This window comes from Hemicordylus capensis, chromosome 1 (genome assembly GCF_027244095.1).
Source record: "Hemicordylus capensis ecotype Gifberg chromosome 1, rHemCap1.1.pri, whole genome shotgun sequence".
NCBI lineage: Eukaryota > Metazoa > Chordata > Lepidosauria > Squamata > Cordylidae > Hemicordylus > Hemicordylus capensis.
This window is the reverse complement of record NC_069657.1, coordinates 348012559-348035179: the sequence shown is the minus strand read 5'-3', so window position 1 is coordinate 348035179 and position 22621 is coordinate 348012559. Positions and strand designations below refer to the sequence as shown.

At 43.4% G+C, this 22621-nt stretch overlaps 1 protein-coding gene across 3 annotated transcripts in view; it reads left to right on the top strand.

The window, feature by feature from the left end:
* Positions 1-551: 551 nt before the first annotated feature.
* MED23 (mediator complex subunit 23) overlaps positions 552-22621 on the top strand; it is a 64170-nt gene continuing 42100 nt past the window's right edge. The window contains exons 1-11 of one of the 3 annotated variants that reach the window (XM_053287197.1): positions 552-804; positions 5178-5209; positions 5309-5396; positions 6039-6163; positions 6285-6396; positions 13013-13111; positions 13920-14021; positions 14663-14732; positions 16075-16187; positions 17652-17747; positions 18332-18349. In XM_053287197.1, coding sequence (XP_053143172.1) covers positions 661-804; positions 5178-5209; positions 5309-5396; positions 6039-6163; positions 6285-6396; positions 13013-13111; positions 13920-14021; positions 14663-14732; positions 16075-16187; positions 17652-17747; positions 18332-18349 — 999 coding nt within the window. In that variant the 5' untranslated portion in view covers positions 552-660. Of the gene's footprint in view, positions 805-1009; positions 1099-5177; positions 5210-5308; positions 5397-6038; positions 6164-6284; positions 6397-13012; positions 13112-13919; positions 14022-14662; positions 14733-16074; positions 16188-17651; positions 17748-18331; positions 18350-22621 lie in introns of those variants that run through there. The other 2 variants (XM_053287217.1, XM_053287207.1) reach the window with 2 other exon arrangements.

Below are 22621 nucleotides of genomic sequence, written 5' to 3'. Positions count from 1 at the left end.
GATTGATCTCCACCTCGGATCTCAACCCCCGCTGCTATATTTTCATAAGGCAATCTAGTTTTAAAAAAAACAGATGGGGGGAAAGTAATCGGGACGGTTATTTCCAAGAACTTTTTTCTGGCTCGCCACCAGGAAGCAAATTAAGTTCAGTGCAGCAAAGATCTCCCCACCCGCCCTGGAAGTACAATAAAGCAGCATGCTGTCTCCTACAGAAAAAGCAGAAAGGGGGCCAGGGGCTGCAATTGAAGCACGCTTTCTGGGGGAAAGTCCTCTTGAAGTCGGTTGTTGTTCTGACTTCTGCGGAAGCACAATCAGAATTGTGCTGCCTGCCATACACTGCATTCCACGTACCGATGCACTGAAAGCAAGCTCTATACCACGCAGTGGGACTTCTTTCCAAGTTAACGTGCTAGGACCAGGCTGCAGTCTTGTGCCTCGGAAATTAAATTCCCTTTTATGCCCTGGGGCTGACTTCCGAGGCAGCAGCATGCCTGGGTCCGGTGTAGTAGCCCTCTCCCATATTTACTGCTACACCGGGCTGATCAGTCTTAGGGCATGCGCCAGAGTGTAGGCGTTGCCCGGAGCTAGATCCTGGTCCTCCTACCTCCAGTGGACGCCAGAGGAGTGAGCTGTAGTTCGTGTCTTCGGAGCTAGACCCGGATGCGAAAGGGAGAGGTTTCCGGAGCACGCCGGGCCCCGGCCTGTTGCCTCTCCTCTCGCACGGCCAAGGGGCGCACGGCTGGAATGGCCATCCCCATGGTGCCCATGGAGACCCAGCTGCAGAGCATCTTTGAGGAAGTGGTGGTGAGTCCCGCCGCTGCTTTGGGGTCTGTCTTGGGGGGGGGGGGGTCGCGAGGAATGGCCTCCGGGAGAGCTGGGCGGGCTCGCGATGAAGTAGTTTCCTGGGGAGAGGAATGGCTGTAAGGAGATCAGGTGTGTCTCTGCAATAAAAAGCGGGGCGCTCAAGAGTGGAAGTGGGCTTTTAGGACAGAGGCAAGTCCGGCTCTTGCACCTGGAGATGATGTCGGTTGTTTGGAGAGCTACACGTTACCTGCCCCTGTTTTAGGGATTGCGATCCCTTCCGGGAGGGATAACAAGGTGCAAGTGAGCCTTTAGAACGGCTAGGAGGAGCGTGCGGGATGGCAGCATATGTGATTTTCGAGGCAGGCACTGTGGCTGGATGTGAGGAGATGTACTCCTTTGCTTGGATAAATAGGGCGTGAGAAGCAAATTGGATTCCACCTTTGATGAAGTCTGGTTGGGTGAGGGTGTTTGAGAGAAGAAGCGGTGCTTTCGGATCGTGGGGTGGGCTGGAGAGGGCCTGTGGCATGATGCCCCTTCCAGAGGATCACAAAGGGGGGAAAATGAGGTGAGGTGACACTGCTGGTCTGTTGGGTGGTGGGGAGGTCGCAATCTAAAGTAGGCAGTGCTAGTATTTACCAAAAAGTAGCAAAACACGAAACATTGAGCTTTAACATTCTACAAAACTCTTTATCAGGCTAGATTGCAAGAGAAGGATTTTGGCGGCGGGGGAGTAGCCTTGTTGCACCTCTACTTTTTAAGGGGGTCATCTTAAATTCAGGGTCATCTCCAATACTGTAACCAATAAATTTAGTAACTGATTGTGGCATGAACTTTTGGGAACTAGAGCCTACTTCATCAGATGTATAAAGTGTTCTCATTTGGCAGGGGTGTGTGTGTACACATGTGCACATACAAATTATAAACTATGAAAAAGGCCGTTAGATGCAAGAAATCCTGGCTGTGACACTTATATGCAAAGTAAGCAGTGTGTTTGATCAGCTAGGTTGGTTGTATTGGCTTAGAACCAGTTCTTGCTTTTGCAGTGCAGATGCTAAATTAGTAGTATTATCACAATTATTTGTGAATTGTCACTACGCTTATTTTGTGTGCATTTGGTCTTTGCATAGAAATGTCACAGATTGACCAGGGGTGGCTCATATAGGCAGAGTGGGATTATGGTACACCAGCTGCAATTGGAGCTCATTCCCACTCTTCTCTCGCTGCCCATTCACTTCTGTGCCTTGTTTTGCCTGCTGCTGCATTAACCCCAGGTGTGTGGGCTGGCTATTCTGGTTGGGGAATTGCAATGAAGAAGAGTGCAATTTGGAGGATCATGCATCGGTGGGGTGGTGGTTGTGGATCCATATCCAACTTGTGGGAAGTGTAAAATGAAGGCAAATGGCTACTGTCTGTACGGCACGCATACACTCTAACTCTCAATGAATAAGAACAAAGCAATTGCTATCCTATGGTTTTTTTATTTACAGTCATCCATGTGGTTACGTATTAAGGCTCTACACACGATTCACACGAGGCTTGACCCGCTCTCCCCGCAGACAAGCACTGGCCTGTTGCTCGGTGGGCAGATCACCCTCCCAGATGAGTGGTGGCTTCGTTCAGGCGCTCCAATGTCCGGCTGTGGCTTGTACAGCAGCTCTGGGGTTGGGCAAAGAGAAGTGCTGCCGCACAGCGCCCCCCCCCCGGAGCCCCAGCAATGTACCGCACAAGTGTGTGGTTAATTTTGGGGGTATCCCCTCCCTGAGTGTGTTCTCTGCAGCTGCAGGGAGACATGTGATCAGAAAAATGGGCTTAGTGGAGTATGTCCTCCGCTAACCTCATTGGGGGCGGGGTGGGACATTTAAGTGGGCTTGCTGCTGGGAGCCACACGGTTCCCATTGCAGCACATGACCAGCCGAAACCGGGTGGAGCTCCCTTAGCCTGGTTTTGTCTGGTCGTGAGAATTGCCTCATTGTATTCATAGTCATTCAAAATGAGGGCTGTTGCCTCCAGGAAGCCCACAACCAGGGCATAAAGGCATCTGGCTGGCCATTCAGGGAAACAGAATGTTGGACTAGAAAGACTTTGGCCTGATCCAGCTCTTTTTCTCTCCACTGATTCCCTAGATATCGTTGAAAAATGTGAGAGTAAAAATATTGACAGGTATCAAGCTGTGGTGGAAATTTACTTTTAGCTAACCAGTTCTTTATTCAGTAGTATGGTATATGTTGGTAATATAAACAAAAAGGTTAAGGCCTTTAGTACTACAAAAAGAAGCTTTATTTATTTTTTTTTACTACGAAGAATGTTTATTTTATATACTGTTTTTCAACAAAAGTTCCCAACTTTTATTTACATAAATATAAATAAATAGATGCAATCAATCAATTAATTAACCAATAAATGGCTCCCTGTCCCCCAAAATAGGCAACAGCCACAGGAGGGATGCTGTGCTGGGGATGGATATGGCCAGTTGCTCCCCCTCACTAAATAAATACAACCACCACTTTTAAAAGGTGTCTCTTTGCTCAGTTATTTATTTATTTAATACATTTTTATACCTCCCAAAAGGCAAGTTCTCTGTGCGGTTTACAAGACAATAAAAACAATCAATAAAAAGATTAACACATTTCAACAATTAACACTTAAAACATAAAACTATTAAAACACAATTAAAACACTATCTAATTAAAAGCCTGAGTGAACAAATGCATCTTCACTGCTTTTTTAAAAAGTTGTAAGAGATGGGGAGGCTCTTATTTCAGCAGGAAGTCTGTTCCAAAGCCTTGGGGCAGCAATGGAGAAGGCCCATCCCTGAGTAGTCACCAGACGAGCCAGTGGCAACTGCAGACGAACCTCTCCAGATGATCTCAATGGGCGGCGTGGTTCATAGCAAAGAAGACGTTCTCTCAAATACCCAGGGCTGTTTAGGGCTTTATAGTTTATAACCAAAACCTTGTACTTTGCCTGGAAACTTATCGGCAGCCAGTGTAGATGTTTTAAGATAGGAGTGATATGGTCTCTCCTAGATGACTCAGAGACCAACCTGGCTGCTGCATTCTGGACTAACTGCAGTTTTTGGACTACGTACAAAGGCAGCCCACACCCCGCGCTGCCCGAAACTCCACCTGTGGTCAGTGGTAGGAATGTGCAGAACTGGTTCAACTGCAAACCAGACTGTAGTGAACTTGAGCAGTTTGATCACAAACCACTTTGAACCCGTTTGAGCTGGTTCATTGAGCAGACTGGCCCAGCCGATCTGGTCTACCAAACCGGTTCGCATACCTGTGTTTTGGTCCAAATTGGATTCAAATTTGGACCAAACTGCAGGAAATGGTCCATGAATAGCACTAGCCAGTAGTATTAGCAAGAGCTCTTGCTAATACCGGAGCTCTCTAAGCGGTTTACAATGATTTAGCATATTGCCCCCAACATTCTGGGTACTCATTTTACCGACCTCAGAAGGATGAAAGGCTGAGTCAACCTTGAGCCCCTGGTCAGGATTGAACTTGTAACCTTCTGGTTACAGGGCGGCAGTTTTACCACTGCGCACCAGGGGCTCTTAAGTTCATTAAGTATTGAGTCTTAAGTTCATGTGCCTCACCGAGCCTGGATGGCAACCCCTGATCCAGAGTTTCTCACTAATGCTGAATGGGCAGCTGCTGGAGGGTATGGCCAGCAGGCACAATCTCACTTACATGTTCACTGAACATGTGGGAGAGATCATGAGAAGAGGACTTCTGAGGTTGCTTCAGGATGTGGGAACTGGCATTATGCCACCTTTTGTTCGATTTGATACTGGCAACAATTAAGACCTACTGGGCCAGTTCAGATGCCACATGGAGCCACAGTTAAATCTTGGTTTTGTGCAACATCCTCAAACTTTGGAAGCACATGCTATCCTCTCCCCTCAGAAGAATTCTACTTCTGACTGAGGTTAAAAAGAAACCAAAATCAGCCATGATGTCCAACCTGATAGATGTCGGATCATTCTAACCAACTTGTGCGACATAAAACAAGTTATGGTGCTCATTTCAAACCTTTTCTAACCTGAATCAGAAGAACTCTTCTGAGGCTTGCACTGGCTGCTTGTTCTTCTGAAGTTTGTGGATGCTGCACAGAACCAAGATTCAAGCAGGGACCTTCATATTGTCTGAATCAACCTATTGTTTCTGTCTGTCTGGACCTCCTTACATTTGTTGTTTTGGAGGCTGTTCTCTATTTCAGTATTTATAATTTGATTTGAGTAGTTTCACCAGATGATTATGGAGACCGTGATTTAATATGGGGGAGAGAAGATGTAAGGGAATAGTTTAACTGCCAAGATGTTTTTACCAGTAAGAATCGGCAATTAATATTGTGTTTTCCCTTTACAGAAAACAGAGGTCATAGAAGAAGCTTTTCCTGGGTAAGTGTAGAGGCAGTTTATGTTTATGATGGTAAACATTCTGTTGTATTTACTGATGATGAAGTACTTTACAAATAACAGTGCTTTTATTTGAAATAGCATGTTTATGGACACACCTGAAGATGAGGAAACCAAATTAATCAGTTGCTTGGCAGCCTTTAGACAGTTTTGGAGCAATCTTTCCCAGGTAAGTATTTTGACTGTTGCTGACAAATAGCTTTCTAGCACCCAAACAGAAGCAAAAAAGCTGCCCCAAGCAGTTCTGATAGATCAGTTGTTCAAAAATACAGACTAATAGCAGCCAAGAGCTCTGAGGATCTCTCACAGGAATCTGTAAAACACATAGGACTACCTCTACAAAACCCTGTGAAGGAACTGAGAATCAGATTGTTTACAGCAACAGGCAAATCCTGGCAATCCTTTTGGGTAGGTTGTGTCATTCCCTTTTTAAGCTGCTAGAATGTCATCTCCAGGCCTCTGTCATCTTCAGGCCCCAGCTAGTTCACACTGAAAGCTGTTGTTCCTGTAAGGCTTCAATTCTGTAATGCCAAAACCTTCCTGTTCCTGCCAGTTACCTGTGTTATTTGGTTGGGTTCATGACAGTGCGGTATAGAAGGCTTAATACCCAGAAGAATGTACATTTGAACAGGTTTGGACTATCAGTCTATACTGTTCACTTGAGTAGTTTCATCTATTATCACATTTAGGAAATATTAAGATGCATTTGTTTATAGGAGTCTTAGCTTTAAAAACACTTATCTTGTCTCATCTTGTTTTTGTCCATTTCTGAAATGAAGTTGCTGTCTTGATTTTGATATTCCTTTTACAGGAATCTCACGAACAATGTGTCCAGTGGATTGTAAGGTTCATTCATAACCAGCATAGTCCTAAAAGAATTTCCTTTCTGTATGACTGTTTAGCCATGGCTGTGGAGTCTGGGCTGCTGCCCCCCAGGTATGTGCATTTTGGACAAACCAAATAGTACAGTGGAAATTTTAAGGCTTATCTTAGTGATAATGCTGCTTTTTATTTTTAAGTAATGCATCACTCAGGGTGTTTTTTTTTATTTCTCTAGGATGGTTTGTGAATCTCTGTTAAACTCTGACAACCTTGAATGGGAAAGGACGCAGCTTTGGTCATTAACGTTTAAGCTTATCCGAAAAATAATCGGTGGTGTAGACTACAAGGTAATGGTCTTGAAAAAAGCTTTTTATTGTAATTCTTTATCTTTTGCTGGGACCAGGGACATCACTATGGGTTATACTCCTGACAAGCTCCAAGGCAGGACAGATTTTATTTGCTAAGAAAAAAGTGCATGCCTACTCAAGCCTGAGGGTGATAACCCGACTCCAGTTCTGTCTGTTCTCATAGCTCCATGGCAGCATTCTAAATCTCCCTCTCTTTTCTACTAGTTATTATCTTTGATTTGACTTCATTTTTTCCTCAAAATTCTTCCTTATTTTTCTCACCTCCTCTGACTGAATCTTTATAGTAAAAAAAAACACCAACCTCCTATCATGTCTGCTACGTTTTCCTCCCCCCCCCCCCGCCCGCTTCCCCTGCCTTTGTTTTCTCTTCTGTTGTATGGAGCATAGGTACAGGTTTATCCTAGTACCTAAGGGAAGGAGGCAGGGAGTAAATTTTCCAGGGTGGACGAGATCTTTTGGAGACCCTCCGCCCTGTTTGCCACCAGATAGAGCATCAGTTACAGCCGCATTGCAGCCGCCCGTACCGACTGCCGTGACAATGTCAGCAATGGCCGCTTTGGAGCTTCCCGTGCCCCACACTGCCAGGACTGCGCCCAGTCTCCCGCCTTTGGTCCGCAAGACTCGTGCTTCTGCGGCCCGGCGTGTTCTCCAGGCACTGCAGCCCACAGACCCAACAGGGAAGCTATCGGAGCCTGGGCCACAAGTCAACGTTCTCTTTACACACAAAGGACAAAGCTTCCTCTAACAAAACTGCTACTCACCTCTGCTGAAATAAGGGCACTTGGATCAGCAGGAAGGCAAGGCGCAGCTGAAATGGCAGCTTCCACACCCCACAAAATGGCATGGGTCTCAGAAAGGAGCACCATTTTGGCGTGAGAGGAGCAGCATGACAAGGAGGGCAGAGAACATCGTGGAAGGCCCCAACGAGAAGGGAGGTGATGGGGGACTCCCGGGGGCAGAAAGAGCAGGGGGCAGTAGGGCCAGGGGACTCCCCTGTAGAGGAAAATATTACTCAGCATGGTCCATCTGTTACCTCTTCTGTATTACCTAAGGCAGTCCCACCTGAGTGGCAAGCCTGGTTTAAAAACACTATTATAGACACAATACACCAGATCAGACTTCACAAAAAAGAGAAAAGGTCAAGGAAAAGGAGAAGGGCTACTTCTTCTTCGGATAGCTCCCCCTCCCCTGGTTCTAACAGTCCACCACCCAAAAAAGGCAACGTGTAAGCGAAAACACATCAAGAAACAAAGGGGGTCTAAGAATAAAAAGGGAGGATCTAAAATTTTGCATGACTCTGAGGAATCGGAGCAAGACACTGGGGATCCTGATGCTTTCAATCCTAGGCCCCTGGTTTCTAAAAAACAAAGATTTGCAACTAATCCTGTGTCTGAACATGAGACTGATCCTGAGGAAGATGTAAATAAAACTGGGGCAGATAACCAGGATCTTGATACCATCCCTGACAAAGAAGAGGGGAAATGGTCGGGGGGGAGGATACAGAACCTACTAATGTGTCCCAACGTCTGTTTGTGTCAGAGGACTTTAATACCCTTATGGCAAGGGTTATTAATGCAATAGGCTTGAAGGATAAGGTGAACTCTGAACCTACTCCATCTGAAAAAGGGTACTTAGTCTTCCCTAGGTCTAAGCCCAGGGACATGCTCTTAACTATGCCAGAACTGTTCACTGAAGTTATTAAACAGGAATGGTTGTTACTGGCCACTAATAGAAAGCCAATGGCCGTGGCTAACCATTTTTATTCTTTTCATCAAGAGACAACCGATTTGTTGAAAACACCTAATGCGGATGCTCCCGTAGCACAACTGGTCTCTGGATCATTGGTCCCTAGAGATGGGGAGGTCACCTTGAGAGATCTGGCAGATAAAAAAGTAGAATTGGCTTTCAAAAGAGTGCATGATAATTCCTCACTAGCTACGCATGCGGCAGCAGCAGCTTCTATGGTGGCAAGGGCTTCCCTATTATGGGTGGATGACCTTCTTGACGTACCACCTTCTGATCCTGCAAAGATGTGTCAACAATTAGTAAAAATTCAGAAGGCACAAGCATTCGTGGCTGACGCGACCCTGGACACTCTAAGGTTTTCATCTCACGCCTCGGCAGCATCAGTCTTTGGAAGAAGGCATTTTTGGCTAAAGAGTTGGCAGTAGATGCCACCTCTAAAAATAACCTGACAGCAGTCGCTTATGATACCACCAAGGTTTTTGGTGAAGCTGCCTTGAAAGAGACTTTATAGGCCAAAGAGGTTCCTGAAATCGTCAGCGGTTTACCTACAGAGGCACAGGGAGTTATAAGCAGCAAGCCACTCAAAATAAGCAGTCTAAGCCTCAATGACTCACAGCAAATCTGGCTCAGAGGCTGTCTTTCGGACTTTTTTCATGCCTGGGAATCTTCCACCACGGACAGGTGGGTACTGAATGTTGTTCAACATGGCTACAAGATAGAACTGGATGCCCGCTCCCCTCCACAGGTTCATCCCAATGCCTCACTTGCACTCTTTTATCAAACACTCAGAAACTTTTCAAGCAATTTGGCACCTGGTGGAAATCGGAGCGGTGGAACCAGTTCCATTCCAGCAAGAGGGAGGGGGCATCTATTCTATCTTGTTCACTGTCCCAAAAAAGAATGGATCAAGGAGATCTGTTTTCAACTTAAAGTTCCTGAACAAATGCATCAGAGAACTTTTCAGGATGGAAACACTGAGGTCAATATCAGAGGCCCTCCACCACCTCAACATCATGACCTCAATAGATCTAAAGGAGGCATACCTCCATATTCCTGTTCATCAGGACTGTTGAAGATTACTCAGGTTCAAGTACGCGGGTGGTCACTACCAATACACAGTGTTACCGTTTGGTCTTTCCTGTGCACCCCGGGTTTTCACATAGGTGCTGGCACCACTCATGGCCTATTTACGGGGAGTTCGGATCTTCGCATATCTAAACGATCTGCTCTTCCAGTTGCTCTCACAACAAACAGCAATGCAAGATTTGGACATAACTATGGCATCCCTGAAAGAACATGGTTTGCTGGTCAACAGGGAAAAAAAGTCAACTAACTCCGACCTACAGGCTACAACACCTTGGGGTGGTGATAGGTACAGAGAAGGGCCACTTGTTCCTACATCGAGACAGGTATGACCATCACATCAGAAATAAGACAGGCTCTGGCGACACCAACAGTACTACTCACAACTTTGGCAAGGATTCTGGGGCTAATGGTCACAATGTTTGATTTGGTTCCGTGGGCCCGTTTCCATCTAAGAGATCTACAGTGGTTCCTGCTACCATACCAACTAGCCATTGCTCAGAAGAAACAAGTGTGGCTGCACCTAACAGCGCAAATTCGCAAGTCCCTGAACTGCTGGCTAGTACTTTGAAATCTTCTTCAAGGAAGGTAATTCTTGGACCTTCCAAGGATCATAATGACCACAGATGCCAGCAACAGGGCTGGGGCGTGCATTGTCTACATCTCTCAGCACAGGCGATGTGCTCTCTGAAGTAGAAAGAGCACAGTATAAACTGGCTAGAGCTGCGTGCCATTTGCCTAGCCCTGGAGGCATTCCAACCGACCATACAGGGCAGGCACATTTTAGTAAGAGCAGACAATACCATGGCAAAGGCGCATGTCAACTGTCAAGGCGGGACATGCTCAAGGTCATTACATCAGGAGGCAGTACTACTGATCAGCTGGGCGGAGACACATCTAGGACACATGTGAAGGGGGAACAAAATCAGTTAGCTGACTGGCTGAGTTGGGAAGACCTGTTTTTCGGAGAATGGGTGTTAAACAGTCAAGTCGTCAACAAATTGCAGCATGGATGGGGTTACCCATTGTGGACCTGTTTCCGGCTCTGGAAAATGCAGAACTGCCAAGGTTCATGTCAAGGTTCCCCTGCAGAGGAATGGAGAATGTGGACGCACCCTCAAGCCCTTGGCCAAAGGGCCTATTGTATGTGTTTCCTCCAACTCCTCTGTTGGCCAGAGTGTTAAGAAGGATAGGCCTGCTTCGTGCAAGAATAATACTAGTGGCTCCATTTTGGCCCAGGAAACCATGGTTCCTAGAACTGCTACACCTAGCAACTGAGGACCTGTGGTCTCTTCCAGTTTCTCAGGATCTGCTCATGCAATGTCTGGTGCAGCATCCCAACCCCGGTTGGTTACAGCTTACCGCTTGGAAACTGAGTGGCGAGTTCTAAGTCAACAGGGGTATTCCAATAGGGTCCTTCAAACTATGCTGGCTTCATGCAGGCTCTCGATGAATAGGATTTCTCAGTACACGTGGCGGACATCTCTATGTTGGTCGGCACGCCACTCAATTCCTAGGGGTGGTGCAATTCTGCAGTTCTTGCAGGATGGTTTGGAAAGAGGCTTGAAACCAAATACACTGAAATGGCAGGCAACATCTCTCGTGGGCCTCATATCTGGCATCTCCAAAAGGTCTTGGCAGGCAAAACCTCATTTAAAGCGATTCCTGAGAGGAGTGACCCTATTATCTCCGCCAGTCGTGCATAGATTCCCAACATGGGACTTGCTCATTGTTCTGAGAGCCTTACAATTTCCACCATTTGAGCCCATTTCCAAAATTCCTGTTAGAATTCTGTCTTTTAAGTTGGCCTTCCTAATCGCCATCACCTCGGCTAGATGTGTCTCAGAGTTGTGGGCACTGTCGATCAACAAGTGCTTCTGTATTTTCCAAAAGGAAGCTGTTTGCCTCATTCCTGATCCATTTGTGAGACCTAGGGTGACATCTACCTTTCATCAGTCTCGGGACATCTTCCTGCCATCCTTCTGCTCACATCCAGTGCACCAGAAAGAAAAACAATGGCACAAGTTGGATATGTGTCACTGTCTTAGAAATATCTGGAAAGATCAGCATCGTTCAGAACCACAGATCCCATGTTTGTATCATTCCTTCGACGTTCCATGGGAATGGCAGTGTCATCTTCAATGATTACAAGATGGATCAGAGCATGCATAGCCATGGCATACAAGGTCCAAAAACTCAGACCTCCTATGCATGTTGTCGCACATTCTACAAGGGCAGCTGTGACTTCAGCTGCTTTCTCGACAAATGCACCAGTACAAGACATTTGCAGGGCAGCAATATGGTCTAGTCCATTTACATTAACTAGACACTACAAAATTGACCCTCATGCATCAGCGCAGGCTGCATTTGGTAGATGAGTCTTACAGCATGTGCTTCCCCAGGAATAGACAAGAGCACGCACACCCTAATTGGTGTCCAAGCTGTGGTATGTCCCATAGAGATGTTCCAGGTCCCATCAACACAGAACGGAGCATTGGTTCACTTACCATGAAGGTTTCTTCTGGTTGCTGGGGCCAGGGACATCTCGGCCCACTCAGTTTTAGTGCACTTGTGTGTTCCTGGGTGATCGCCTCTTAGACACGTTAGGTCCTCTACTGTATTAGGCCTGATGTCAGAGGTACTGAAAGAGGGTGCTCCTATGCTCTTCCTCTCCTGTATTCTATGTATGTATGTTCTTCTGTTGCCCTGAAAGTACTGGGGCGGGCTTATCCCCCTCAGGCTTGAGTAGGCGTGTACTTTTTTCTTAGCAAATAAAATCTGTCTTGCCTTGGAGCTTGTGAAGGGCATAACCCATAGAGATGTCCCTGACCCCAGCAACCAGAAAAAACCTTCACGGTAAGTGAACCAATGCTCTGATTTGCACTTTTTATAATGCCTATTACCAGCTTTTCAGGCAACAAATAACTTATTTATATCTTTATTTTGTTGCTTGTTTAAATTTAATGTCTGTCTTAGCCTGAGATATTTCTGTATTTTGGTTTTACCCAGCAACTGTGTGATGCAGATACCAATAATCCTATTTGATGGTGGTAGAATTGAAGTTGAGCGAGAAATTGGTTGCCCAAGGGCATCTAGTACTTCCATAACTTGGAAACCATGAAAAGATAAATTCAAGCCCGGCACTGATCCACAGGCAGTTACACGAGTAATTACTATTTGCAGCGGTTTCAGATAGAGGATGGGATGCACTTTTTTGTCTACATCTCAAAATAAGATGAAAATGCATTTCCAACTTCATTATTCAATGCTGGTGTGGCATTGAAGCATATATCCAATATGCAGGACCTTATATTGGGTACTGCACTTGTGTTTCCACCTCACTGTTGGGACCTCCAGTGTTGGGACCTCCAGTGTTGAATGCAGGCATCCAGCACCTGTTGTGTACATTGATTCCAATCCAGCAAAGGGATCCATGTGCAGTAGCCTGCTTCTGTACATGGTTCTCCAGTGCTGGCTCCAAGGAACTATGTACTGGTCTAAAATGCACTTTTCTTTAGGTGGAAAAAGAGGCGTGAGTGGCAGGAAACTCCTTTGATGAATCAGTGTATCTGTTTTTTTCCTCATGGTTTTTTTGTTGGGTCTTTTAAAAAAGCAGGTAGTAGAGCAGACCAATGCATCTTAGAGTGAAAAGGCCTACGTGCGTGTGTGTACGAGTTAGTTGACTATGTAAAGTTCAAATGTGCATAATATTACTTTTTATTTGTATTTTTACAGGAAAAAATAATCTTACCTGCATTTTTTATAGGGTGTGCGAGATCTTTTGAAGGTTATCCTCGAGAAAATACTAGCTATTCCTAACACAGTGAGCTCTGCTGTTGTGCAGCAACTTTTAGCAGCAAGAGAGGTAAACTTGTGAAATGGTACAATATGTGACAATGAGCATTAGCATTTTCTCTGCTAATCTGGCATAGCTTTTGGGGAGACTTTGCGACTGACATCGTAGATCTCATTAAAAAGAAACATCTGAGGAAGATGTTGTTTGTCTGGCACTCTTTTGTTAGATCAAGATAGACTGTTTTTGAAGCATTAACAGTGCCTCCTTGATCTCTTAAAGGCAAATTTCTTCCCTTGAGACCTGGCCAACATATTCAGCTAATACAGTGAACATTTAAATATGCAACAACTACTTGCAACATAAAATATTTTCTGTCAACATGCTGACATGATGTTGTAGCACATTAAGTCTTAAAACTATTGACTGACATGTTGCTCGGTCTCCCATCAACGATCAACTTGATGAGGCTGCTGCAGAATGACTTGAAACTGAGCAACAGCAACAGCCCATTGCTGCACCGTTGGGGCTGCCTTTTAAATTGCACAGCAGCCCTGGCATGCCCTTACCATTGATGGGAGACTTCACATCATGTTGGCCTTGTCGTGTCGGAGTGCCTGAAAGAAGCCTGATGTCAAATATACTATTTTAATTACTCTCCGGTCACAGCACTGACATTTGTTTTTCAGCATCCTTTCAGATGACACATTTTTAGCCTTCTGGGATGTAAGAGCATATAACATACAGTAGTTTGGACATAAACTTATCTGTACTCTTGCAATAAATGTCCTAATTCTGAGTGTGCTTAATGTTTGGAGTCTACCCATATGGTTTATCCATTTTATTTGTTTTATAATTTGTACCCCTTCTTCTCCCCTAGGTTGTTGCCTATATTTTGGAAAGGAATGCATGTTTATTACCTGCCTACTTTGCAGTTACAGAGATTCGAAAGCTGTACCCTGAGGGAAAACTTCCACATTGGGTAAGATTCTATTGATTCTCTAAAAAGCAACAGACACACATATATATTTGTTAAACAAGTGCAGGTTATGAATAGAACAGAACAGATTTTCTGATCCTAACCAGGAAAGCAAGACACCTCAGGAGTAGCAAACCATTAGACCATTCCTGTAAAATCAGAAGTCTAGTTGGTGGTAGACATTGGCTCCCTAATGTGTATAATATCATCCCATGATGTCAAGACACTTCCTATTAGTATATTGATACCAATAGGAATATGCTTCCTAGAAAAGCCTCCAGCTTACGTTAGTTACTTGTAGCGTAAGTGGTAGCTGTCACAGGAAACTGTTTTATGAACTCCAGGTACAGCACATTGTTATATTATGTGCTTGAACAGGCTTCTACTAGTTCTACAAAGACATGCTTAATCAAAAAATGACCAAAACTGAGAATTAGGAAGTTGTATAGGAACTTCCTATTTGGCTCATACCAATTGTTGGTAGACTAGCTCTTAAGTAAAAAATATGATTCCTGTTAAATTAATTGCTGAACAAGATTTATATTAGTGGGGCAATCTTGTAATATTGATTAAGGAGCTGTAAAATAATTTGCTTGATGAGTGCACTTTATTCAACTGGTGGTTTGATTTCTACTTTTTTCTAGTTGTTAGGCAACCTAGTGTCAGATTTTGTGGATTCCTTCAGACCTACAGCAAGAATAAATTCCATCTGTGGTAAGCATCTGTGTATGTTCATGATGTGTGAATTTAGTTGGCTGCAGTTGAAGGATCTAATGGCTCAAGGGAAGCTAGGCCATGAAGGTCTAGTTGGTGTTTCTGCTTACTATCCAGATTTGCAGTCTATTCCTGAGCTGCAGTAATCTGCCATTTGAGGGTGCTTGGGATCAGGCTAGTATTTGGGGCAAAACAATGCTTCAAATCATGGCATTGTGCCAGAACTTAGTCCTGACATAGTGGCATCAGAAGTGTCTTACAGCAGTGCAACACCTTTGGGGATTTGAAGGAAGCAGAATCAAGGGTAACTTCACTCAGAATGCTATAGGCCTTTCAGGTTCCCCAGAGCTTTAGAAGTTAGCACTGCTCTCAGTTTGACGTGAAAGTGAGTTATTTGAGGTTTTCCTGGTCAGGTAGACAAGATGGTGGTGTTATATTGCCATATACAAAATGCAGTACTGGTTGTCTTAGCCTAAGCCACTGCTTGCACCATCACAAACTGCATATCTGGATAGGATCAGGCTCTTTGGATTATAATTTAGTTGGTTTTTTCCAAGCGTTAGTGTTTTTATTTTAAAAATTAGAGAATTGTCTGTAATTCTTTCACAGTTGCTAGAAAGCTGAAACTTATTGTTTGTGTGGCTCAAGGCACTCTGATGATTAGAAATATCTGAAAAACTTGACATCCTTTTCATCTAACAGTCACAGCAGGCCATGCGATTTATGTTGGGTGGCTTGTGCAATGAACCGTGCCTGCACAGTGGCAGAAGCAGTCTTCTTGGTCCCCTCCTTCCTGCAGCAACCTCTTACACACCCTGACAGGCATGCCTGAGGGTAGGGGAATCCTTGGCAATGTCATGGTATGTGGCAGGGAGAACAGGTAGGGGAGGCACCTTCTGGGGAAGGGGCAGAGGTGCCGCCAGCCTGTTTCTGGACACTTACACTGCCCCCAGTAGCCCCCTGGGCCATTTTCCACACTTTTGCCAAGGGGTTCCTTGACCACAGGAATGGCTTTCCAGGGGGTGCAGAGGCTGTTGTGGGGAGGGAAAATAGCTCGCACCATTGTCTGGGCACCCACTTCTGAGTAATAAAGGGCAGCTCTGCAGCACTGAACAAGACAAGCCTTCCCATGTTTGTGTTGAGTTTGGACTGAAGGAGGGGATAGGCTCCACTTGCAGTCAGTAGTATCTGCAGAATGTGAGCTGTTCACTAGTATTTATATGGAGATTATGTATGCATGAAAAGAGGTCTATCCCTATCGCAGGGCTTTTATGCTTTAAAGATATGGGGAATGATCTACTTTATGAATCACTTCTCTCTCTTTGGTATCCATTGCATGTAGGGCGATGTAGTCTTCTTCCTGTAGTCAATAACTCTGGTGCTATTTGCAATTCCTGGAAACTGGATCCTACAACTCTTCGTTTTCCATTGAGAGGCCTTTTGCCATATGATAAGGTATATGTGCTTGTGACACTTGAGAAAGCCTTATTTCTAAATTAGAAACATGAAGAAAAAAATATTGAAATATTTGACGCATGCTGGTTAAGATACTGACCTATCAAGACCAACCAACATTTGTGAACCCCCTTTGCTTCCACTGAATTGGGTGTGCGGACGAATATACAGCAAAGTCCAGGATTATTTCTTGTTTTTTATGGCCACCTACTCTGTGTGCTGTTTCCCACTACCTTCAGATCCTCCCAGAAGCCTATTTTCAGGAAGCATGAGCACTTTTAGTGATACGTTCTTCCTGAAGTGAGAATGTGATGGATGGCTTGTGAAGGTGTTAGTTAATGCTTGTGTGATGCCACAGGAGAATCCTGTCAGAAACAAATTCACACTTCTGGAGAGAGCAGCTAATACTGCACTGGGGAAAAGGCTCTTGAATGTGGCAATTCTCTATATAACCCCAGAATATTGTAGAAGTAGCAGTTATTTCTGCCTTCTGTTTTACCCAAAAGTGTTGTGGATCCATATGGAAAATACTTTGAGGGTTTTTGAGAAAATAGTAAGTGGGCATCTATAGCTAAAAAGAGCTGAACTATTTATACACCATATAATACAACAAAAGGTACAAAGAAGTGTCTTCATGTTGCAGAGTGTGTTCTGTCTGTGTGGATTACAGAGCAAACACCAGTGAAAGGTTTCTAAGATAACTTTATCTGGGAGACAAAGGCACTCAAGGGTCAGTACTGAGCTTGCTGACTCCTACACAAAGGAACCTGAACAAACGAACAAGAAGAATAGAAACTCCTAGCTAGCCCAACCGATCCAGAGGAAGCTATAGTGCCTCCTCTGGCTTTGTAGTAGCTTGCATTGAAACTATACAGCAAGAGAAGCTGTAGCTGTTACATATCAACACTTCAGACATTTTACTTCTTATGTCTTCCTCATTCGCTGTGCCCCTATGTACATGTCTGCCACCGAACATTAAACAGGCCTTTTCCATATTGTTTCCATGACAAAAGGTGGTGTAGCTATTCTTAGTATATGCCAGTTCAACTTTGCAACAATAAAATAACTTGGAACAAAGCAAAATGAATCCAAGAGCAATAAGGAATATGGCCGAAAAGTTAATTCTGGTATGAAAGGTTTCAGACCTACAGATATGAAGTGTTGACATTCATTCCTTACTCTTGAATGGTAGGTAATGATTTGGTTTTTATGCACAGAGTAATCATGGTGATTGTCAGACTTGCATTGAGACTAATGTTATATCTCTTAACTCCTGTTGTTTTGAGAGATTTAAACCTGAAGCAAGAGTCATGCAGTATGAACACCGGAGGGAAGAGAGCAATCTTAATATCTGGCAGAATGAATGCTGTAATGGGCAATGAAGAATCTGATTTCACTTTTTATCTTAAATTAGAAATAGTGTTGCCAATATGTTGGTATTTGTCTGCAATTTTTGTTTTCAAGGATCTCTTTGAGCCTCAGACTGCTTTGTTGCGCTATGTGCTGGAGCAACCGTATTCCAGAGATATGGTCTGCAATATGCTAGGTCTAAACAAGCAGGTACTGTATTGTGCTATAATGCATTTTGTTTTGCATAGACCCTGCACTTTTCTTTTCTCTTTTTCTTTGCTGTAGCTAACTAAGCAAAACAGTTGAGGATCAGATCATGATTTTTTTCCTCTTCAATATTATTGCTTTAGGTTGATTGGGCACTATTATTATCTATTGCTTTAAAGATGTCTAAATTGAAAGGTAGAAATTTTTTTTAAAGAAAAAATATTTTTTTTGGCATTGCTTTCCCCCCCTATAAGGCCAGCCTCAAATATACCCTGGACAGATGTTGACCTGCAGCAGACACACTTTTTTTTTCCTTTTGGGGGGTGGTAGTGGTGGATGCACTGTTTAGATCACTAGAACTTGTCTGTTGAATGAATTTGCGTGTTTTCATTGCCTTCAGTGGTAATGAATGATTTAATGTTAAGTGATTTATTTTTATTTTTATTTTTGCCTTGCCATGTGGGAGGGCCTGGTCTGACTTGGCTTAACTTGAGGCTGGCCTCATAGTCACTGTTTTGTCTTTTCTTTTTTTCTTCCTTTATTTTTGTTCTGTCCTGTCTTGTCCTGCCCATCCTCCAATGCTCTAGACCTTGAACATTGCTCAGGTATGTTCACAACCTTACTGTTGTATTGTGACTAACGATACGCTGGCTGCTTTGTAGCCGCTGATTCCAGTTCGAGAATACACGTCTGGCCAGGGCTTGAAATTGATGGGTCCATCAAATGCTAAGACAACGTTAACTTCCTATTAACATTCGAGGTTATGAAAATGTAGTTTAAAACCAACATTATCAGCCAGTTCAATAATTGGCTTTAGCCACCAATTACTTCTCGAATCTGCCATAGATGCCCCCCTGCCTCTGTAAAATCCCCCCCCCTTATTTTATCTTAATCTATTTGTATAAAAATCTGAAAGAAGAATCTCAGTATGCTTAAAATCTAGAAGTAAAAATCCATCTTGACTAGGGAAAGGTCTTTCTCAGCCTCTATCATAAATTCGCTTCTAAGTATCTCTAAATGGGCTGAATGAAGCTTTGGTGCGGAGAATATGAATATGGTTTTGAAAGACTGTTTACATAAATTTATAACTTATTTACTGTCATTTTGTCTGCTTATATAATATTGGCCCTTTTTAGTCCTTTTTTGATTCAACAAGTTTGTCTCATATGATATTTAAGCAAAGTACAATAGCGTTGGTGTTTGCAATACTATAGTGAAGGTTGTGTCAGTGTTTTCATTTTATAAAAACTCTAATTACAGGGGTTTGTACTTGACCATATTTGCTTGATGCTAAAACATTGATGGTGTGTTTAAAAAACAAAAACAAAACTTGCTTCCATGATCTTTTTAGATCCTCACACATGCTCACTTTACATATGGTAAGGCAGTACTCCACTTAACAATATAAACGTAAAAATTATACAACCATTCAATATAGTGAAGTTGCAGAATGTCAAATGAAGAATTAATGCCTAATGGGGCACTGTTTACATCTAATTTTCTAATTGTAAAGAAGTATATGCTTTCATTATCTCCCCATTTTTTACTGCTAAGTTGTTAAATAACCCATACCACTGGCAGTGCCCAAGTGTTTGGGCATGTCTTATGTCCATGGCTTAAAATACATCAACCACAATGCAGAACCTCAAGTGTGAAATGAGGCTACTTTTGCTTCCTATGGGAACACAAATGGCTCTTCCCCAGCCATTGTTGGCAACCGGGAAGCCCTGTTTACATGTACAGTACTGGATCATGGCTGTGTAACCAACCTGATCTGGTGAGTATCAACTTTCCAGCCTGATCAAGCCTCCCTGTTGGTAAGGGTTTTCTTAATCACTTCTGTGAAAGAGGGCTGTTCTGCATATTAAATCCATTGGGTACATAAAGCTCCCCTTGTAACCATGGTGGACTTTTAAAATAGAGGGGGAGCTTTATGCACACCAAAGTTTCCATGTAAGATGCAACATTTTGCATTGCAGCAAATGTGTCCATTGAGCATGATGAAAACAAGAGTGGAGTGAATAGAGTGCTGGACAGTGGGCTGATTTATGCTTTGCTAATATGCGCAGTGATATTTTTAGTGCTGAATGCCTTCAATTGAAATGAGGAGATGTGTATCTCCTTTTATTTGGGAATACACAATGGATTTGAGGCAGGGAGTCATAAGCTAATCATAGGTTCCAAGCATGTATTCACTGTGTGTCTTTACAGTAAGTGTCTGTAAATGCACAGTTCTCCTGTATGATAGTTAATGCTTCAAAAACTAATATAAATATTGCTAGCAAGCTTTATGTATGAAGTGTATATTGAATCTTAGACCTGGAAGATGTAGATTCAAATCTACGTGAAGCCATGAACTTGCTTTGGTGGCTATGTCACTGTCGTGCAGCTTCCCTTTTCCATCTGTTAAATACGATTAATAATTTCCCGTTTTTAACCGGTGACTGAAATAATAAGATAAAAATTAAAAGCCCATTAAATAGTAAGGGCCTGATTGTTCCCTGCGCATAGTGAGTTCCCCATAGGGCATGCCAGAGGTCTGTCCCCATCCCACCAGGTGTTCTTCAAGATCCACACTAGGCCTTTATAGGAAATGGGAAGTTGGTCTGAATGTTCCATATCCCATGTAACTTCCTCCGTTGAAAAGAGTGGGGAAGGATTGAGCCCTAAAACTGTAAGATATTCCCCTCAGGGGATGGAGCCGCTCTGGGAAGAGCAGAATGTTTCAAGTTCCCTCCCTGGCTTCTCCAAGTTCGGGCTGAGAGACATCGGCCGCCACCTTAGAAACATAGGAAGCTGCCATATACTGGGTCAGACCATTGGTCTATCTAGCTCAGTATTGTCTTCACAGACTGACAGTGGCTTCTCAAGGCTGCAGGCAGGAATCTCTCTCGGCCTTAACTTGGAGAAGCCAGGGAGGGAACTTGAAACATTCTGCTCTTCCCAGAGCGGCTCCATCCCCTGAGGGGAATATCGTACAGTGCTCATACTTCTAGTCTCCCATTCATATGCAACCAGGGTGGACCCTGCTTAGCTAAGGCGACAAGTCCTGCTTTCTCCCACAAGACCAGCTCTCCTCTCCTATACCTTCACCTCTAGTGTAAACTTTCTAGTATATTAAATGTTTATAGGCAAAATAAATTTTGGGGGAAATTTTTGAAAAGCTTCATGAAATTAGGTTCAGTAATGACATTGTAATAATGTCTTCTAAAACTCATCTACATACATGGTGAAAGAGCAAGATTAGTCAAACGTTTCCCCTGCCGACATAGTTTTCTCTCTCGTTACAGTTTCAACCCAGAGCAAACTTTTATGGCCAAGTAACAAAACTTTGAAATTCATGGTTTTTAATGGAAATGCTGACAAACTATGAATTGTAGGTGTGCTGCCATAATAACAACAGTCCGTGGATTTTTTTGTTCATTTGTCAGTGAAAAAGCATGAAAGGGTTGTCTGTGCTCGGTGAGAGTTCAAGGCTGATGCTGCGAATGATACCAAATTTTACGGTTGGTTTGAATGTAGATTAATCTGTCAAGAAATGTGTGTCTTCTAATGCTTTCAGTGATTTACGCTTTGCACCTCAACATGAACTAGTCCTAGCTCCATCAAACAATTCATTAATCTGACACCACATATGTGGCTTATAACCCATTAAGTAGAAACAGGCTTTAATAATACAAGTCCTGTGCAACAAAGTTGTAGCTACCCATCCCAGTGTTGTGCCAACTCCACTCCAATTTGATGTTTGTATGTTTGATTTCATATTTACTTAGAGACCTACATGTGTGAAGCACACCCTATCCATGTGGTATGCATTTCTTGATTTTGTTCTGAACAAATGGCGTGGATAGATAGGTGTATTTCATTAAGAAAGGGAGACTGTATTTTGCACTGGAGTGTGTTGTCAGGAGAAACATTTTGTTTCCCTTCATGGTCTCATTTGTGCCTTCTTTCCCACACTGGTATATCTCCTTCTGCTCTTCTTCGCCTCCTTTTGTATCTCCAAAATCCCTTCACATATCTCTAGGAAACTCCTCTGAGACATTTCTCCTATACCAATATTTTTAGTCAGCTCACAGTGGCTGACCCCTCACCTGCCCCCACCTGATCTGAACGGATCGCTGGCTCCTTCATAACCCCTCCTCTGTCTAGATTGACTGTTGACTTCTTGATGAACTCTTTTTGAAATAATAATTATTTTAAAATAGTGTTCTTATACTTTCTCTTAAACAGTTTGCAAGTTGCTTTAAAATGTATTCAGATCATGAAAGTTTAAGAAATTTGTGGAGACTTGTGAAATTTCATAGCAATTTGAGGGGACAGCCTTTCATCTCGGATCATTCACAAGGGTTCAGGATGGTCCATCCTTTGACCACACTGCCTCCACTTCTCACCAGCTGCCAAGGCAGTCATGGTTTGTAGATATATAAATAAAATCAGCTTCATCATTTTTCTGACATCTTTCCAGTCACTACCAACTTTTAAAAGCTGGTTTAAAGGCCACCAGATTACCGTTGCACTGTCACTTGGGAGAGGGAAGGGGCCATTTTCGCGAATTTTCCCTTTTGTCAGAAGCTCACTGTGCATTACCAAAATATGACCCCAAAGGGTCGTGGTGCCTTTGGGGACATATTTTGGTAATGCATGGTGGGCTTCAGAGGGAAGGCGAGATAAGCGGAAAGCGCTCTTTCTCCTGCTGAAGTTATCAGTGCAGCAGTATTCTGGAGCTCGCACTGCTACATTTATTTATTTATTTATTTATTTATTTATTTATTTGATTTATATACCGCCCTTCCGAAATGGCTCAGGGCGGTTCACAATTAAAACAACTTATAAAACAGTAAAAAGCTAAAACAAATTAAAACAATAAAACAGCT